The sequence below is a fragment of the Alosa sapidissima genome, chromosome 20 (genome assembly GCF_018492685.1).
Source record: "Alosa sapidissima isolate fAloSap1 chromosome 20, fAloSap1.pri, whole genome shotgun sequence".
Classification (NCBI taxonomy): Eukaryota; Metazoa; Chordata; class Actinopteri; order Clupeiformes; family Clupeidae; genus Alosa; species Alosa sapidissima.
The window spans coordinates 5,048,578-5,068,846 of record NC_055976.1 but is presented as its reverse complement, the minus strand read 5'-3'; the positions used below and the strand labels follow the sequence as shown (position 1 = coordinate 5,068,846).

The window sequence follows — 20,269 nt, the reverse complement described above, 5'->3', positions numbered from 1 at the left end:
TTCTGCGCTTCTGATAGGATGGAGAGTGTGCAGACATACCTCGCCAGAAGGAATCAACTGTTTCACTAAACTCTGCAACAGCATAATTTAGGGAAAATTTGATAGCACTTAAAAATTAAATCCTTAAGCAAATCTATTATGCATGTCACACTGTTACTGTACATGATGTATGTATGATGGACTCACATAGTTACTACCGATTTGTTAATAAAGCAGTAGTAGACCTTGGGAGCAGCTTATAAAATATCACTCATGGTGTTGTTCACATTGCATTGTGAACCAACTATTCTTGGCATCTGTTAGCACATTCTTCCTGACAAATTATCCTGATATATGAATCCAAAATAAGGCATTATATTGCTTTTCATTTCAAAACTAATTACTGTAATTTGTTTCCAGCGGTTTGACACACATATATGCACAGCTTTTGCCACACAGATAGGCAGCACATCAATTGGACTCTAAGAGCTGACAGCTGTCATCACAAGAGTGCAATGTCTGTCAGAACACACACACACTGTCCCCCATGGCTTTAACAAATTGTGCCCCCCTACTGCTAACCCAGCCCCCAGTAAACACACGGTCTCTCACACAACCACACACACACTGGCACACACACCTACATAACTGCTTGGTACATCCTAGCTCCTTTCAAGTAGAACCATCCCCAAATGAGACCATTTCATCCATGAATGCCATGAGGTTTACATGCTCATCGCGTCAGTCCCATATGTTTGCAAACGGTTTATTTATAGCTGCGGTTTGTTTGACTGAGTTGAATGAGGCATATTTGGTTACAGCTAGCTGGCTGTGAAGCATTCCCTCCTCACAGATGTTCACACCTACTAGGGCTGAGACCTACCAGCAATTTAATGGTCACTTCCTAAGGGCAGTTGATCTATGACACTTCATGACACTAAGTCGCTATGCGGCGTCAAACGTCATAATTCAATAAAAAGTTTACAAAATAATATTTTTTGTGGTTCAATTCATCACTTAGAGAATTTGTCAATTAGTCTCTGAATCAGAGAGTGTAGGACATCAAGGGGTTTCACAAGATTTAGTTGTTGGTCTGATTCTTTCATAAAAATGTAAAGAAAATATTTTCACAAAATACATGACCAAAGTGTCAAGTCTTCTTATTAATAGTTATGATTTACCCAAAAATGTATTTCAAACTTGCTTTGTATTTGTAACTAACACTGTATGCCAAGTGCTGTCTTCTCCCTTAAAAAGATAGCACTAAAAAGCATACACACACATAATTGGCAATAGGTGATAAGTGAGTCATGAGAAACCCTTCATAAACAGAAACAGAATACAAACTGTACAAACGTATAGACTTTATTTACAAGCATACAAACAGTGGAAGAAAAGGTGAGAACTGAGCATGAGGACAGTACACACGAATGGAGAGCAAAGAAAAAAAAACAGAAGGACAGCTGGCAAAGGAATCCATGAGAACAGGGATTAGAGAAGAGAAATTGAGTTTGGGGTTAAGCAAGGAGAAGCAGAGGAGTGCAACTCCGGGACAGAGAGGGAGGAATTACAGTACCGAGCACAAGACAAATTGGGCACGTGCACAGGGAGACGGAGAGAGGCCAAGAAAAGTCAACAGAATTCTCAGTCGTGGTACATTCTTAAGATGCAACTTTTGATGACTCCCATGTACCTGTTCCAAACGGCCTGGTACCTGGAGAGAGTGGGAGGAGAGCGGGAGAGAAAGAGAAAGAAAAACAGCATTCATTTCAGTTTGAAATCAACAGCTCATAATGTTAATGTGCTCCAAATTAACATTTAAAAAAATCTCTGAATACTGTACATTTATTTGCGTAAATCAATTTCATGTGAGGTTCTTGTTTCATAAGTGTGGGCGATGAATATGTCTTTGTTGAGTCTGTGAGTGGTGCAGAGTTTGTGTAAACAGCAAACCACATTCCAGGCAGACTGGCTGGATAAATGACTGGGCCAGAAACAAGGTTAGCATAGAGAGGGGAACATGATGTGTCACACAGTGACCTCCTCTGGTGAGAGAACACATTTCACCACTACACATAATCCCTCACACTCATACTCACACAAATACACACACACTTACAGACAGAGACAGACTGACTGACTGACTGACTGACTGACTGACTGACAGACAGACACACACACACACAATTCCTCACACTCACAGACAGAGACAGAGATACCGCACACGAACACACACACACACACACACACACACACACACACACACACACACAGGTATGTGGTATACTAAGCTGGGTGTTTTGTAGGTCTCAGAGCAGATCCCTTCATTACACTTTCTTGCTGGCTTGATGCAGCGCAAGGCTGCCCAGCTCCTCCCTATCAGGGGCGTGAGTCAGTGCACTGGGTTCCTGTCAACTCTGACCACAAGCTTAACAACACGCTCACCGCAACCCACAAAGCTTTTCATATTCATATCAGCGGGAAGGACTATTTTGTAGCCCATTCCTGTATTTGTGAGAAATCACGGACATGTCACTTGAAAAATGACCAAAAGACAAACTTAAAATGTTCTGTATTTTGTGTGCCTATAACTGTGTCTGAGTTGTTGTCTACTGGTAGCCGCAATGAGAAGCCAAACACTATCTGTTACTATACTGCCAAACAGCATGGAGGCTGTTCACAAAATCACCAGAAAGAGAGTTCCCAAAACGTAAAGACTGTACTGACCTGAAAGAGTCCAGCATATGCGCGGAGTTGGTGTAGTGGGTGAGGTAGAGCGCCATATCCACAGTGGTCCATCTGTCAGATCGGCACGGCTCAATAAACTGGATAGAGACACAGAACAGCCTGTCAGAACACTGGCTCCAGTGTAGGGTCCCAAAAACACCAATTGTCAAGTCTTTCAACGCCAAACCGAAGTCCATAACAAAAATATTCACCTTCTCTACCAGGTCAATGAAGAAATCTCGGACATCTTTCGTGTTAGTCAGTTTGGCAGCGATGTTGACAAGCCCTCGAGAGAGATTCTATGAGGAAGAAAGGAAGTTTAGTCATTACGAATCATCAGCTACACACGCACTGCGGAGTAAGACAAATGTTAGCATTCCTCCAAGAAACCCCAATTTCACCACTTGCTACAAAACACATATCTGACATAACAGTTGGAGTGGCACAACATGAAAGCTGCTAAGAAATCACTGACTCACTTTGAAATTGGCCTCCATCTCGTTGAAAACTTTTGTTTTGCCCCGGAGAGCTGTGCACACTAGACTGGTGAGTGAGAGGCAGATAGATGGGCTTTAATTATGTGTTATCCAGACAGATCATACAGATACCCATCTCTCTCTCTCTTTCACACACACACACACACACGCACGCACACACACACACCTCTTATGCTGGTCCAGTAAATCCTTATCAGTGATTAAAATCTTTAGGTCTTTCAGATCCTGCAGGAACTCTTTATCAAGGTCGACATCCATGTCCTCTGCCAAGTTATCTGAGACACAGAGTGAGCATTGATTAAACACTGATAGAAAAGAAAAGCTGATGATAATGACTCAGATTCTGAAGGATACTGTATATAAACAGTTTCTGTTACTGTTTCTATATGCAGAAAATCTTTACATACAAAACTATACACATTTCTATGTTAGTACCAACACAGCTTATGAGTCTTTGGCTGGACCAATGTCTGAGTCAACGCAATCACTTAAAATCTGCACAGACCAAGACATGTTGTGATCACATTTTGATTTTGGTCAACATCTTGGTCATTATGGTTATTCGTCTCATACATAGCTTCCCCACAACTACTTAGGAGGTCATGTTGCTGATTGGATCATAAACTGCCATAGCAACAAAGAGGAATGACCGAAAAATGTGTTGGTATTTGTGGGTCTCCGCATCAAGGGCTTGCGGTTTGTTTGATTATGTTGCTGATTGGATCATATACAGCCACAGCAACAAAGAGAAATGACCAAAGAATGTATCTGTATTTGTTAGAACCCACCATCAGTGTGGAGGGGGGGTGGGTCTAACGTTAGACACCACTGCTGAGCCTTCTGGAGGTGGCATGGGCCTAATTCAACACAGATGAAGGAAGGTGCCTGCTTGATAACCCCAGTGAAATCCTCTAGAAGGCTGTCTGTTGGTGATGTCTTTTGACCACAAAGGTTGCTTTGTGACTTGTTTTGAAAGTTGTTTTTAATGGTAAATAGACTTAATTGGCCACTGTAGGAAATCCCTTACCTCTAGCATTAAAACACCTCTCTAGTGTATATCTGAACAAGAAAGGTGCACCAATGGATTCTCACCCACAGATCCTAAAGTCCAGTTGTTGATTAGCTGACCAGCACAGAAAGCAAAGTCCTGGAAGGTCAGATAGTGCAGCTTCCTCTTCCCCGTCTCAAAGCGATTACTTGCAAAAAACACGATAGCAGCATAGTCCCTGAGAACACAACATAGGAAAATGAATGAATGAAAGTATGGAAACCCCAAGAATTACAGAAGAACAGGGCAGGGGATCTACTGGGTTCACATAAGCGTGTGTATTTTATAGCTGCTTTGGCATGCACATCAGCTATGGAATAATGCACACAAATTAATAAATAAATAAATATTATATTGTATTATAATTGTATGAAAATGTAGGGTGCAGATTCAATCGTGTACCGTGCTGATGTGCTCTGGTTTTGGGCTTTAACTACTGTAGGTTCTATCTACTGCAGACTGGGAGAAAGTCTGTGTTCACAGTTAAGAGTGTGACTATTTTAAGAGAGAAACTCTGTAAAATGAGTCATCTTTGTGAGCAGCAAAAACAAGTGCACTCACTCCTCCACATTTTCCGCCCAGATATTTGAGTAATGCAGAGATCAAAGGTGTTTCTGGTATTTTTGGGGTTCTTATAGACGTGGATTTCAGAGGCTCGCCGAGCCCATCTCACCTGGCCAGCGGGTCCGAGAGCAGGAAGTGCTGCCGTATGTTCTCCACCAGAGGGCCTTTGAGCTCCTCCACCACTTTAAACACACGCTTGAAGTTATCAAACTGAAACGGAACACAAACACAAACAGTGCTTAAAATGAAACAAGTCAGAAAATGGATTTTGTCCAAATAGCCTTGAGGATTTAGGATGATATCTTGCTCGAATAGCAGTAACTTGGTCTAACCTGTCGTCTGCAGCTCTTCAGTGTGATGCCCGTCTTGGCGCTGATGTCATCCAGGTCCTTCTTGGTTCCTTTGGAAAGCTTTTTGCCCAGCACTTCTCTCGCAAAAGCATCATCAAAGGCATAGTACCTGAAATAAACAAATAATCAGTTGCCCGTAGAGCCGAAAGCCCTATGTATTCCTTACACCAATCTTGCCTGTTTCAGACACTAAAAGGATTCTGTTCTTTTTGTAATTGTCTACTTTCATTTCCTAAAAGGTAACGGCCCTCTGAGAATACACTGCTTCTTGTTTACTTGGTGGCTGGTATGCTAACAATGGAGCAAGAATGTGCAATCATACACAGATGAGCAAAAACATTGCGGTCACTCACTGATGAAACAATTGACATGGATTAGCTTGTAAGATCACTTGTCTAGGTCTGGGATATAGGCTATTTCACAGTAAGGGAACAGTTGGGGCAGCCGTGGCCTACTGGTTAGCACTTTGGACTTGTAACCGGAGGGTTGCCGGTACGAGCCCCGACCAGTGGGACCGCGGCTGAGGTGCCCTTGAGCAAGGCACCTAACCCCTCACTGCTCCCCGAGCGCCGCCGTTGTAGCAGGCAGCTCACTGCGCCGGGATTAGTGTGTGCTGTTTGTGTTTCACTAATTCACCGATTGGGTTAAATGCAGAGACCAAATTTCCCTCAGGGATCAAAAAAGTATTTATAAATATATTTATAAAATAAATTATCAGTCAGTTGTCATAGTCAACTTAGAGGGAGTAGGACAAATTAGCAGAGACCTGACCAAGTTCTCTGCATCAATCAACAGTAGCCCAAAGAGGCACAGACCACAAGGTAACAGGGTGTTGAGCTTCCCCTAGACTCATGCGGAAGCGGAATTAGGGTTATACTGCCTGGACTAGACTAAGAGAAGGGCTCCTGCGACACAAGTCACAGGAAATTTTTATGATAGTTATGCGAAATGTTTTGACCCACAGATGTATAGGGGTTTTGATGTTTACAAAGGAAGGGGCACCTGGTCTTGGCCAACTACATCAATATAAGGAACTTAGATAAGGAAAATCTCTATACCACTTCTAAATACAAGACAACATGTATAGTAAGTATAAGTATATGTATACTCTTTTGATCCCGTGAGGGAAATTTGGTCTCTGCATTTATCCCAATCCGTGAATCACACACTAATCCTGGCGCAGTGAGCTGCCTGCATCAACAGCGGCGTTTGGGGAGCAGTGAGGGGTTAGGTGCCTTGCTCAAGGGCACTTCAGCCGTGCCTACTGGTCAGGGTTCGAACCCTTAAAACATTATGCCATCAATAAGAATTCCAAACCTGTCGATGAGCATGGCCTGGCGATCAGGTGGAATCTGGAATAAGAGCTGATTGGCCAATTTGGCAGGGATGTGCAAAAGGCGCTCGCACATTTGGAAGGTCCTAAACTGATCCATGGTGTCACTCAGTAGTACTTCAGCACTGGCCTCGTACTCCTCCAGTACACCTCCTTCCATTCGCACCCTCACGGCATCATTCACTGTAATAGAAGGTGAGCTTTGACATATCCCAGAATCTCACGCAGTGACATGTAAAGTAGTTCTATGCATGTGTATGGTAAGTTACCTGTGTATCCATTGAGCCATAACTGATAGACCTCCTTATCCATTATAGTTGTGTTCCCAACGAATACATCGAGTTCTACAGACATCGTGGCTGTAGCTAAATCAGACAGGGACTATTGCTCGAAGGACGGGTATTAATGAAATTTATCTAAGCGTTAGTTATAGCCTAGTGGCATCAGAACCAAGCTCGTAGTAGGCTAGGACTAATGTTTGTTTGGTTGCCGGGCCCACTGTTTTTGCACAAGTTTATGGCTTCCCTACAACAAACAAGGAGCGACAAAAGACACGCGACAACGACTGACATGAAGAACTTCAGCCATCGGAAATCCAACACAGAATTATAAATTATAGTTAAAAAGGTATGTTAGCAATATAACTTGCTTACGTTCAACTAGCAAGCTAACGTTAGCTGGTATGACATCTGTTCAAAAACAAGGCATTTTAGAGCCTCGTCGAATAAAATCTACGCATACGTAATAGGTCTTCAACGAAGTAGGCTACCGCACAAATTCTATAACTACCGAGTCAATGTTCTACTACAATGTTTCGATTGATATTTTAAATAAACATGATTCCCATGTTTCCGCGTTCGACGTATTAAATGGCCATTTTTGTTGACGTCATCTCACGTGACCTCCAAATATTTCATGCAGTTTCTTATCAACAGATTGTAAAAATGCACAGATAAGTTATCACCAAACAAAAATTGAGTGTATCTTTAAGTGAATGTTGCATTCTCTTGATATCCCTTATAATGATAAAGAGTAAAAATAAAAAATGCACAGCCTCTTATGACAGGGTGACCCCATATGTCTTTGTGTGTGTGTGTGTGTGTGTTTTATTTGTGTGTGAATTTCTCTTCAATCATTGCATGATGCATGAATGTCATACATTATCAAATAAGTGAGAAATGTGATAGTGTATTGCTGTACAGCTTGAGCCAATTGTTTTTGGATCACTGATGTAGATAACACTCCATTGATTTGCACAGTCCATAAAATTGTAGGCCTAAAGCTAAAATCTGCAAACAGAGTTCCATGAAGATTTCTGGTGCTATAGGCCTACATATATGTTTATGGATTTTAGCAGACGCTTTTGTCCAAAACAACTTACAAAATATCACAATACAATAGGCCTAGTTAAAAAAAAAAATAACCTAAAAATGAACATTAAAAAGTTAATAAGACTAGGAAGAAATGAAAAAAGTAATAATAATAATAATAATAATAATAATAATAATAATAATAATAATAATAATAATGTCAATAACAATCAATAATGAAAATAAACAAACAATAACTCCTACAATTGATTAAGCTGAACAGATCATCTTTAGACCCCTCTAGAAAGACCAAAAACTATCATAGGAACACTGGGTGTAACGAGGAACCAATGAGGAATTTGACCGAGCGTTTATGGCTGGTCAACACAACAGACGCTCATCAGAAGACCACAGTGGGCAGTTGGGGATGTACTGGATACAAAAATAATGGAACCTCAGTGCAGCCACTAACAAAAACATGAAACTAAGCTGCAGATTTTAGATAAAACAGTTTGAAATGCATGTTCCAAGTGCATAACATTTAGGGCATGGTCTACTTGGCAGGTGAAGGCTAATCATGGCTAATCATTTTTTTTATTAAACCACTGCTTGTTATCTACTCTACATTTCTACCAAGTGTCACCCCCTGGCCCTCCCCGGCCCTCTCTGTATAAGCCAACATACATATATTAAGTATAAATACTCTTTTGATCCCGTGAGGGAAATTTGGTCTCTGCATTTATCCCAATCCGTGAATTAGTGAAACATACACAACACACAGTGAGGTGAAGCATACACTAATCCCGGCACAGTGAGCTGCCTGCATCAACAGCGGCGCTCGGGGAGCAGTGAGGGGTTAGGTGGACATGACCTTGCTCAAGGGCACTTCAGCCGTGCCTACTGGTCGGGGTTCAAACCGGCAACCCTCCGGTTACAGGTCCGAAGTGCTCACCAGTAGGCCACGGCTACTGGTGAGCCCAAGGGAGTCTGTTTTGGTTTAATTGGTGAATGTGTTAGATAGTTGTCAGCAATGTGTGCCACATGTTTGCCTTCCAGCTCAATCTATTCTATTCTATTCTATTCTATTATATTATATATCTATTCATTGTTGCTACTGTATATTGTTGCTAATATATAGACCTAACAGCAGTCTGTTAGTCTGAGTGTAATGACAGAAATACATTTGAAATTTTTACCTGTATTGAACCAGGGAGGAAGTCACAGATCAAGAAAGAAAGTACTGAAAGTTTGGAAACGTATCTTTTTCTGATGCTAAACAACTGCCCTCAACTCCTTGTTGCATGCCCTATTCACTAGCTGAATTATTTTCACACAAGTTCAGATAGATAGATAGATAGATACTTTATTGATCCCCGAGGGGAAATTCAGGAGGGTCTCAGTAGCATACAGACATCACACACAACATGCACTTACAGCAGAAATGGTAAATATAAGTATAAACATATAACCAAACTCCACTGTACAATAGAGACAGTAGGAGATAAGAAAAACTAACAAAACTAAATACTAAATATACTATATAAATAAATGTAAAAAATCTTGGTGATCAAGCATGAGACGCTTGTAGTGACAGGGCCTGTAGTTCTGTGTGCATGGTGAGGTGCTTAAGAGAGTGAGTGTCATGGTGAAGGTGCAAAAAGTATTCCAACAGTAGTCCTTTAGTTATGTGTGAATGGTAAGGTGCTCAAGAGAGTGAGTGTCATGGTGAAGGTGCAAAAAGTAGTCCAACCTTAGTCCAACAGTGCAACAGTGCAATAATAAGGTCTAGAGACCAGCATAAATAATATGGACGAATCGGAGAGTAAAGTATAATGTAGACAAGGTAATATAAAAAACTATAAAAAACTATGTCAGTGCAAGAACAGGTTGAGGTAATAGGGTTACAGCCATTCAGTATTGTAGCAGAAGCCATTGATCATGTGTGCATCGCATTATTTTAACTGCTTAGCCATCCTTTTGTTGTAAGTCACTATTTTGTGTAATTTAATTTGCCACAGTGACAGATCCATTGCAAATCTGCTTTTTTCAAATCATGTCATTCTTACTGTATTTTGTACAGTACTTAATTGAAATTCCTTTCTTACCTCTTGGCTCTACCATTGCATCTTTTACATCTCTCTTTCTTTCTTTCTTTCTTTCTTTCTCTCTCTCTCTGTCACACACACATGCATATGAATGTGCATGCATTGAACACATGAATATTTCTTGTGTTACAATATAAACATGGACAAGACCGCCAAACAGCATGTACTGCCACAAGCACATACTGTAAAGTGCTTCAAACTATTCAGTCTCTATACATAGTAGGCTCTCAACAAGCCTACTTTTACATCCTTTTATTTGAAAGCCCACCTCTCTAGGTAAATTATTGATGAATCATTTTTTAACATAGGAACATATCACCAGTAAATCATTTATAACACCAAGAGAACAATGTGCTCTGCTGTTCTGTCATGTTCTCTGGCTCGGATCTAATACCCCTGGACAGCTGGAAGACCAGCAGTGTAACCCAAAACATCCAACAGCTTGAGTTCCTGAGAAGATCACTGTGGTTGTTGCCAGGATTTTTCTGTCACCAAAGTCAACTACTTGCCACATGACTAACATTTCACAGTGAATTACTACAAAAACTACATCTAAACACGAAATGATTTCAGCTTGATTTAATCTGTGTTTGCCAGGCATGTCCTCACTGTAGTTAAATAAGGCTCCATCTCTCTGCTTAATGAGAAGTTGCCTGAATGCACCAACAGCCATTGCAATAACATCAACAGCAGACTTCTTACATCCGGTTAGCCACAAAGCATCTGCTTGTATAAGCTGTGTGCTGACAAATGAATAAGGAATATATTACAGACAATCTTCATTCTAACAGCATTTGGCATGAATAAACAGCACCCCAGTTACTGGAGGCTTGGGTATGTGAAAATATTTTAAGTACATGGACAAAAATAAAATCGGCCATCAGTCACCGTTCATTAATATTGTATGTGCCCTTCAGTCTCTCAAACAGCCCATGGCCAGTCTGCTTTGAACTGCTGGCTGTTTTTAAAAACAGAAGTGACTCACAACAAAAACATGCAGGGAAGAAAATCAAAAATGAACATGAATTGAAACAACACTGTGAGAACATTCAGACAGCACTGAGGCTGTTTCCGTGTTAGACTGAAGAAAGCAAAGATTCAGTCATCCTCCTATCCTTATGATCATACAATGGCCCAAATCATCTGATATCATGTGTATCCAAACAGATGTTTCCATTATTTTAAGACTGTTTTATCATTCCATATATATGTGTGGCTGAATTGATTTACATTTGTGCAAAAAAAGTATTTTTTTTAAAGCTGCACCAGTCAGCTCTGAAAAGTTGAGTTACTGCAATTCCCCCCTAGTTCCCTGAGGAGATTAACCACTATAAATCCTCCCAAATCCCTCTCTATACCCCTCCCTGTCTCTTTACTCTCTCTCTCTCTTTCTCTCACTCTTTGCCTGTCCTTCTAAATTACACAAGTGAGGGAAAAAATGACATGGTCAACTAGCTTTTTGTTTCCAAACTTTCAGTACTGTCTTTCTGGCCACTGTATAGCCCCCCTGCTTTCCATAGCTTCACCATGGCCTATTTCCAGTCCCGCCCATGCACTCTCCCATGCCGTCCCCTGAAAAACACCCCTCATTGTTATGGCCTCATGGTGACAATAGGTTTGGACCACAGGGCGGAAGGATGTGGCTGAATACCATGGCTTAACCTACAAAAACGCCTTTTGTCACACACTTTCAGTGTGTGTGTGTTGGGGGGACACATCTACAAAAGGTCAGATGCAGGTTTCATTGGAAAAATATATGTTTTTAACATATAGGCCTACGTAATTTTACTTGATTTCTGAGTAAAGTTACCATAAACAGGAAGTGTGATTAAAGGAAAAATCATGTCCATGACAATCTGACAAAGTGATGTCATAGTTCCCATGTGGTACAATACGGATCTTTACCGTAAGGGAAGGCGAAAGGGAAGAGGGGGAGGAGGGTGTTTCGAGAACAGGGGACATTGCTGACGTTTTGCACGACGGCCATCACCAGGGGAAAACTGTAACCAATCTTTACAAATATTTACTTTTGTGGCGCTCGTTTGCGTGTAAGGTTTTAGCCCAAGCGCCATTGCGCATCGTTCACTGGAATCGCCTTATTCTCATATCTAGTCGGGCAGGCCGTCCCATCCCCCCCCCCCCCCCCCCCCTCGATTTATTTATTAATTTATTTCGCCTGAGAAAAAAAAACACATCGTCTGGCCATCGCCAAGATCCTGCCGAGGTCCCATGCAACGGAAATACGGAAATGTGGAAGAAATCGCTTTACTTTGAAAAAAGAATTTGCTTTACATAAAGGTGGAATACGTAGCGTGGCGGAGAACGGTTCATCTCAAAGGCATAGAAAGGAAGAGCGGACATCATTGCCTAATCTTTGATAACAGACCAGCGCACAATATTGTGATGAACAGAGTGGGTCATTTTGTGTTTGTCCTATGTTTATTCTCTCACTTCATCCAGTCATCGTCGTATCGTTTTCATCACTGGGAATAAGCTAAAACGGTAATCGGAGGAAAGGACAACGCATTTGATTGAAGCTTTAGTACGTCATCCTCCGCGATAACAGCACAATGATGCCTCGTGTGCACATTTAAAACACGCACTGCACACCAAAGTCGAAGATTAAAGACACAGGGGTAAAATACAGGGCTTTTCATGTTTACAACGACTGTCCAACGTCACATTATTTTTTTCGAATCACCGTGGAGTTAAAAGAACATTGTTTCCTAGGCCTGAAAAACGGGAGTGTCGTGACCAATAACACAGTTCTAGCCAAGGCTACTGTATTTACGGTTTGTGTGGTGCAGCTTTGAGTATTTTTCAATATGCATTTTGTTTTTTACTGAATGCGTTATTTGGGCACTTGAACCGCGCATATTTTGCACTACCTTTTCGGATACTCTCAGTTCCATATCAGCAAAATGGGGAGCGACAGTGAAATTTTCAACAGAGAGTTGTCAAAGATGTCTGACGAGGACTTACTCGCCTGCTCAAAAGAGGAGCTAGTTAGCAGACTGCGTAAAGAGGAGACAGATAAGATGTCAGCTCTTATACAGCGTGGTCGACTCATCAAAGAGGTAAATAAACAATTGCAGGGGCATCTTCTCGAAATCAGGGAGCTGAAAGTCATCAATCAGCGCCTGCAAGAGGAAAACCAGGAGCTGCGTGATTTGTGTTGTTTCCTGGACGATGACCGGCTCAAGGTGAAGAAATTGGCACGAGAATGGCAACTATTTGGCCATCATGCAGCAAAAGTAATGCGGGAAGATCTGGGTGGATACCTGAAGAAACTCGCTGATTTGGAGCGCATGCAAGACGGGCTAGTCAAGGAAAACCTAGACCTGAAAGAACTTTGTTTGGTGCTTGAAGAAGAGTGTGTCAGCCGAAGTGACTCTAGTCCTGGAGGGTCCACCGAGCTGAATCTACCGTGCATGGTGGCCCGGGACTTAGGCGATGGCAGCTCCAGCACCGGGAGTGTGGGGAGCCCGGACCAGCTCCACCTTGTTTGCTCACCTGATGACTGAAGTACTCAAACGCCATCTTTCATCCTCACAACGCCCTATCTCTGTGAAGATGAAGTAAAACAGAACTGACGAGAAATGTCTACGTTGAGAGATAAGATAGTTTACAGCTTGTACATGTTTTTTGGCTCCACTGAGCTTTGTTGGAGTAGCCTGTTTTTTCCATGGGGGACTTGGATTGACCATGATGACATGGTCCTCACTGATCCTCTCAAAGCAGTCTTACCTTTTGAGACAGTGAATCGACAACTGGATTTCTATGAATTGGTGATTTGAAGGTTATCCTGATATTTTTACTGAGAGCTCAGGCCTTTTCCATCTACTTGTTTGTTTTCTTTTTTTTCCCTGTGAACTGTTGTAAGATTACCTTTTATTCTAGAAGGAACTGTATATTGAAATGAAATGTACATTTTATCTAAATATAATGGACTTTCCATGCAAGGAAAAACCAAATTGCTGACTTTGCCCAGGTTTTCAACACATGCACTGGACTACATGTCAATGTGGGCTAATTTTTTACTGCACTGCACTAGACAGGGCTGTGGGCGAATCCTTTCACACGATTCGCGTGTTAATCCTGATTTGAGCCATAATGATCTATTTTAGATCAGATCAAAAATCACAGAGCTGAAGTGAAGGGCAAGTTATGAACAAAATCATATCACTGAAACCAGGTGGCAATGCAGAGAGTTGATGAGATGGTATTTAAATGTGAGTGACTTAAAAACAGTTGGAATCACTAATCAGGTTCTGGAGGTGCTCTCAGTATTACTCAGTAGGCCTAATTGCACATGTGGTTGCCTTGGTTGAACCAGGAGGGTATGATACACCTGACCCAGCTGTGTAACACCGAAAGTTATATTGCAGAAACGCCACCAAATAAGACCAGACAAATCTTCAGTGCTCTCATGATGATTCCCACCAAATGCTGGAGGACACCACTGCACATAGCTGTATATTTTTGTTGAACTGGATTTTCCCAAGACTGGATTTTTGGCACATGATCCTAGGTTTATACACTGGTAATTTGGAAGATTGATAAAGTGACATTTTCACATGATATATTATTATTATTATTATTATTATTATTATTATTATTATTGCACAGAATAAGTTTGGCTCACCAGTCATTTGTTTTGTGTTAATGTTGTCAAAATGCTTTTAAATACCAGTACCACTGGCATGATCAACATCACTTCGGTGACAGCTATTTTGTTGTTTGTTCTTTTTTTCCTTTTTAGCATTAATCTTATTGCCTAGTAATATCATTGTCTCTGGCTGTAACTGTTGGGCTATGCTTGTAGTGTATTGGAGAGCTTTAAAATACACTGATTGAGACACCCAATCCTGCCATGGTTTTTTTTTTGTGACCATTCTGAAGGATTTAAAACATGTTCTTTACCTGATTGACCTAAGGCATAATGTATACCTATGGCCTATTCATAGCTATGATTTGAGGAGATTCATGTTACTCATTTTCAGGTTGTGGCCAGTGCAGCGGCTATTCCTGGTTAGTGATCCTGTCACACAGAGGTCCCTTTATCTCGACATGTGCACATTGGTTAGCTCAGGACAAACTCCCCTTTATCACCGTCTACATCATATGCTTCCAAGGCCATGAGTGAGTGAGTGCCTCTTTGGAGAGATAAAGAAACAGAGGACTCTATGTTCTGCACTGGCCACAAAATTCATGCAGTTTGTTGTCTCCTTGGCCTTTTTTCCCCATTCAAATATGCTTTCACCTCCATACCTCTTTATGTGTTGAGAAGTCAGAAAACATACATATTCCTGCTTGTCCCTTTTGGCTCTGCCAAGTTGTTTAGAGTCTCCCACGTTGCTTAGTCATTTCCTTCACCTAAACACCTTTTTTGTGTAGCTGTCACCTTGTATGTTGTCAGTTACCCCTTCAGATGAGTAAGAGGATGAGTAGGCTTTTGATCAGGAGTGCGGCACTTTGTTTGGGTCTGTGCCACACGTGTTGTTCAAGTGTACCAAACAAATGGATTAATTCCGTGCACCCAGTTGGCTCCTCCCTTTTCCAATTCCCATACTGCCTCTGTTTCACTTCCAATTTTTTTTTTTCATTGGCCAAGTCAGCACAAGTTGTCTTTTTCCGTAAACGTTTTAAACACTTTAGTCATAAACATGGGTTCAGAGGAGGGTTTATGTATTTATTTATTTATTTGTTTTTGAGCAACTGAACAGTCATCGGTGTGCGCGAGTCACAGCGCTTGTCTTTGTCTGGTTTCAGGACATCCTAAAAGGAAATTGTGTACCAAGTCCTCCCTTCCTCCTCCCTTCCTAAATTGTCCCCTCTCTTTTTACCATGGAATGAGTCGCCCCTGAGTCACATGAGGTTGAGCCATTCTTTTGCCCCCCATTACTTGGTGTAACATAACCTGTTCCGTTATGCATCCGACCTGTGGTATATGGATATAACTGTAACTCATCATTTGGAATGATGCGTATGTTGTTTGGGTTAACAACATATACTAAGGACAAAATGGAGGCTGAGGTGAAGAAGAAGGATCAACACTCAATATACTGGTCATCCTTTTAAACTAAATTTTAATCATGTGGCCATGTAAACATTAATGTAATATTTGTTTTGTCCAAAAACAAAGACACCCAGATCAGACATGAGTCACTATTTTTATTTACTCAGACAACATGTTGTAGTCTCACAGTAGACACTTGTTATTACAGACTGGTAACAAACAACTCTTACAAAAATATTATATATTTTTTTTCCAAAATAAATATCTAGACGTACCCCTATGGTCCAGCCTTGGTTGTGTCTTCATGTCATACAGTTACATATATTACCTATCTATTGAAACATCTCAGACATAATAACACACCTTACAAAATAGTGTAACACTCAGTAATTTCAAGTGCATAGTGATCATATATTCACATGAAATATGTAGAATTTGACAGGTCTGCTACATTATGTCAGTGTAATGAAATGGGCTTTTAGTACAATGTATAGAGGCTAAGAGAGATGTTAAAGATAAATTATAATAATTCCACCCCATAAATTAACATAGATTGTAGGTATAGTTTTTTTTTTTCTTGATAATGCTCACTTAATGGGTACAAGAAAATGTATGACATCATCAAAATGAAGACATACATCTGATTTAATGCACAACAATTCAACCAACGTACTCAGAGATGTCAACAGCGGCGCTGCCACAGACTCTACAGTCTGCCCTCAGTCATGCCATTAGTGGATAACAAACCAGCAGGAAGTGTCTTTCACTTTGTGATAATGTTATTGGAAGCTCAATAAGTAGATTCATTTAATGAAGATATAATTGATACTGTATAAATAAATTGTTCTTTAGAGTTGACCTTTAAAAAAGACATGTTAGCACATACTATGGCATAGTATTTGAAATATTCTTAAGTATGGGACTGGGATAATGTTTCATTAGTTTTCATTTCTTTCATTCCATTCCTTTTCATTAGTTGAAATGTTTTGCTTTGTTTTTAAAACACTTTCAATTGACACATCGTCACCTTCTAGACTAGCCATGTTTTCTTTGAAGAACATCACAAGGTCAGGATAGTTGGAGAGTTGAGCGAGTGATCTGACTGGTCACCACTACTGCTGCTACGACGATGGGCAATTCCACAAGGCTCATGTCTCCTTGAGGCCTGAATAGTGCTGTGTTGGGTGGAAGTCGAGGGACCAGGAAGGCTGAGGTTTTGTGCGGTCACCGAGGGCCCTGCCTCCAGTGAGGCCGATGGGTAGGTAAAGATCAGGCTGGATGTGAACGGTGTGAGCGATGGCGTGGACATGAGCACAGGTGTGTGCAGAGCTTCAGATTCAACATGGATGGCAGATGAGGAGGCTGGGGCAGGTGGCGGTGGAATGGTTATTTTGGGCTTGGGTTTGTCTGCTTTAGCCTGGGCTGAGGTGGAGGGTCTCGGTAGATCCGAGTCAGCTGGTTCAATCTTGATGCCTCGAAGAGTAGGAAGTTTAGGACGAGAGTCGGAGTCGGAGTCAGAGTCGGAATCCTGGGTCTTGCAAATGGGGCGATGGGCCTCGAGAACCAGTTCAAGCTTCTCTTTCTCTTTCTGCAGGTTTGCAATCTCCTTTTGTAGACGGGACTTCTCGTCCTCTAACTCGTCTGTCTCCTGTAGAAGAGGAAAGAGATTTCATATTACCTTGTACCAAGAAAAACAACTACGAAAAATCAGATGTGTTTTACAGCAGAGAAAATTCCACTGTGAATTTTTCCTAATGGACTTGAACTTACACTTTGAAGTGTGTCAGTCAGTTCCCTTCTGCGGTTTCTGCATTTAGCAGCAGCCATTTTGTTTCGCTCTCTTCTGATTCGTCGTCGTTCTTGCTCCTCTGGGGATAACTGCAATGATAAAAATACAGCATATGAAGGATGTATCATTTCAGTTAAAATGGATTTGATATAACTGACTGAAGTGGTTGTATGCAACAGTCAGTGTGAAACTGAAATTCTCATTCATTTTGTGTAGGCCTAAGATCATTGTAGTCCACATTATTCCAACACAAGTCTATCACTGCCACCTGCTGGAACTGTTGTGTTATTGCATGTGAGTGACTGGGACTTGCATGTAAAACTAATGACCCCTATCTCAACATTTGTCACTACTAACTCATTTACCCGTCCAATGATTTTAGAGCATCTCAGTCCTTTGTCTGTCTGTCTGTGCGTACCCTTTATTCTCTCACCCTCACACATAATGATGAGTCACACCTAGACCCCCTTGATGACTCATGTTTGAGTCATATGATTTACCCCAATGAGTCACATGATATTCCATTTCCTGTCACATTATTTCACACAGTTAACTCTTGTCTGAAAATGTAGATATAGAGAAATGTAGAGGGTGAGAGGTCAATATGGACAAATACATGTGTCACACTGATTACATCTAGAACACATTTGAAGAATGTAAATAAACATCTTTTTCCAACATGATATATACTGCCTTTACAATAGTATATATCACAACAAAATAATGTGATTTACTACACCAGTATAAAGCTCTGCTACGCATTCTGAAGTAGTTCCTCTTTCTTCTAGCTGTGACCTCTCTCCACTTATCCTTTCCTGGTGAAACTGCACAACCAAGCAGTCACTCTTCTTACAGGATATTACACACTACTGAGGCACTGACTCAAACATCTGTCTATTCAACTGTCAACCTAGCACTCCCTCTTCCTCTATGTGGACTAAAAGACAGTGGATTCCATCAGGCCCCCACCACACACACACACACGTATATACACACGCACACAGATACACACACAAACCACAACTGTAAGGACCATCTTACATGTTCATCAGTGCGACGTCTTGTGGAGTTCCCTGACCCGGTAGGAGCTCGTATAACCCCTGGGCGGATAATGTGGCTCTGATGAGGGTGAGAGCCCCCCATGGAATGAGCACCAACTGTCATGGCGTAAGGGTGACGCAAGGGTCTTGAGGGTCCTGGAGGGCCAATGATGGATGGTTGTACCAGCCACTGGAGATCCTGATTTGATGTGATTGCATTGAGGCTGGGCACGAACTGACTGGATCCTGCCACAGAAAACTTCTGTGGTTGCAGACAAAAAAAGAAATTAAGCTTCAATCTCTTAGTTCATTAAATCACAAAGAGTTAGTAGCCTATAGTAGCCTAAGCTAATATAGGCCTAGCCTAGTTATTAAACCATGTGAGTAAATAACATCATGGTTATTACTTCTTCATTGAAAAAGTCTGCTCACAATTTATTAACAAATGTGCCATTGTGTTGTAAACTAAGAGTGGCTTTCGAAGAGATAATGTGCCACCAGTCAGTCAGACTAGAGCTTAGCCTAGACAAAAAAAAATTGTAGAGTTAATCAGTGTAAGGTACCTACGTAGGCTATGGGAAATGCTTACAGCATACCTTGGCAATATTAAGTTGGTATTGCTGGCAGCATCTGACATAGTCTATTCACTTGAACAGGGTAGCATATGTACAATTAAACCGAGAATCGATGATAAATACTGCTCCTTAAGGTAACTCACCTGTTGTTGTTGCTGCGCGGTAGTGCTACTTGTTACCGTAGCTGGGTTTGATCCGGAGCCAGAGCTACTCTCGGAGAAGGTCTGGTCGGTTCCTCTGAGATAGTTCCGATACATATATGCGATGTTTCACTTAGTGTCCTTGTGTTCCCCGGCTACACAATGTAATACAGCTGAAAGAGTAAACCGATGTCTTTTTAACCACACCAATCTGTCCACTGCCCAAGCAAATACAGCACTTTCAAAATTAAGGAAGCACCACCTATTGCCGGGAAGAATAATCCAATATCCAGGGGGTATGGGGAAACGATGAAGCACGTGTTGACTCGCAAAACAGCCAAAAATGTCTTTAGAATACGAACATCTGATGTGGCATGACCCTTCGCATAGATTCAGTTTCAGACTCTAGTGAGATTACGGAGGAGTCATTGGATTATAAACACCCAATATTTTACAGCTGAATACGTTACGCCCCTCCCATTTCGGGAAATGGTGCGGGCAAGTCACGGATCACAGGCACAAGGGAACTGTGAGTGACGTATATGACCATATTTAGATTTTTCCGGGAATCCCGTTTTGACAGTTCGGCTTGTGTTCTTCCAGAGCCCGTCTACGGATTATTAGACATTCTCTGGTTCTTGTAGTAGGCCTATGTAGACTAGCCCACAATCAACCACCATGTCTGCTACCCATCAAATTGTTTTACAATTGAAAATGAATGATAAATTGTGATAATGTCATATTTTATTTCATTGTGTATTTTAGCGTAGCCTACATCGGCAGTGAAAAGGGT

At 41.3% G+C, this 20,269-nt stretch overlaps 3 protein-coding genes across 4 annotated transcripts; 1 reads left to right on the top strand and 2 right to left on the bottom strand.

Moving 5' to 3' along the window:
* Positions 1–1,326: 1,326 nt before the first annotated feature.
* On the bottom strand, positions 1,327–7,408 carry fibpa (fibroblast growth factor (acidic) intracellular binding protein a). Its single transcript, XM_042074996.1, has 10 exons — positions 6,768–7,408; positions 6,483–6,681; positions 5,148–5,274; positions 4,925–5,025; positions 4,296–4,429; positions 3,370–3,478; positions 3,186–3,249; positions 2,919–3,005; positions 2,707–2,804; positions 1,327–1,693 (listed from the first exon to the last, which is right to left on the bottom strand). Exons 1-10 carry the CDS (start codon positions 6,850–6,852, stop codon positions 1,624–1,626), a joined length of 1,074 nt encoding a protein of 357 aa, XP_041930930.1. The 5' UTR covers positions 6,853–7,408; the 3' UTR covers positions 1,327–1,623.
* Positions 7,409–11,873: 4,465 nt separating this feature from the next.
* On the top strand, positions 11,874–14,779 carry ccdc85b (coiled-coil domain containing 85B). The gene has a single exon (XM_042073655.1). The coding sequence runs from the start codon at positions 12,835–12,837 to the stop codon at positions 13,435–13,437; it is 603 nt and encodes a 200-aa protein (XP_041929589.1). The 5' UTR covers positions 11,874–12,834; the 3' UTR covers positions 13,438–14,779.
* Positions 14,780–16,067: 1,288 nt separating this feature from the next.
* fosl1a (FOS like 1, AP-1 transcription factor subunit a) lies at positions 16,068–19,900 on the bottom strand. 2 transcript variants are annotated; one of them, XM_042073650.1, is made up of 4 exons: positions 19,487–19,900; positions 18,763–19,027; positions 17,703–17,810; positions 16,068–17,580 (listed from the first exon to the last, which is right to left on the bottom strand). In XM_042073650.1, the coding sequence occupies exons 1-4, from the start codon at positions 19,591–19,593 to the stop codon at positions 16,993–16,995; spliced, it is 1,068 nt and encodes a 355-aa protein (XP_041929584.1). In that variant the 5' UTR covers positions 19,594–19,900; the 3' UTR covers positions 16,068–16,992. The 2 variants fall into 2 exon arrangements, with proteins under 2 accessions (XP_041929584.1, XP_041929583.1); XM_042073649.1 differs by having other exon boundaries at positions 18,763–19,023; positions 19,480–19,899.
* Positions 19,901–20,269: the final 369 nt, after the last annotated feature.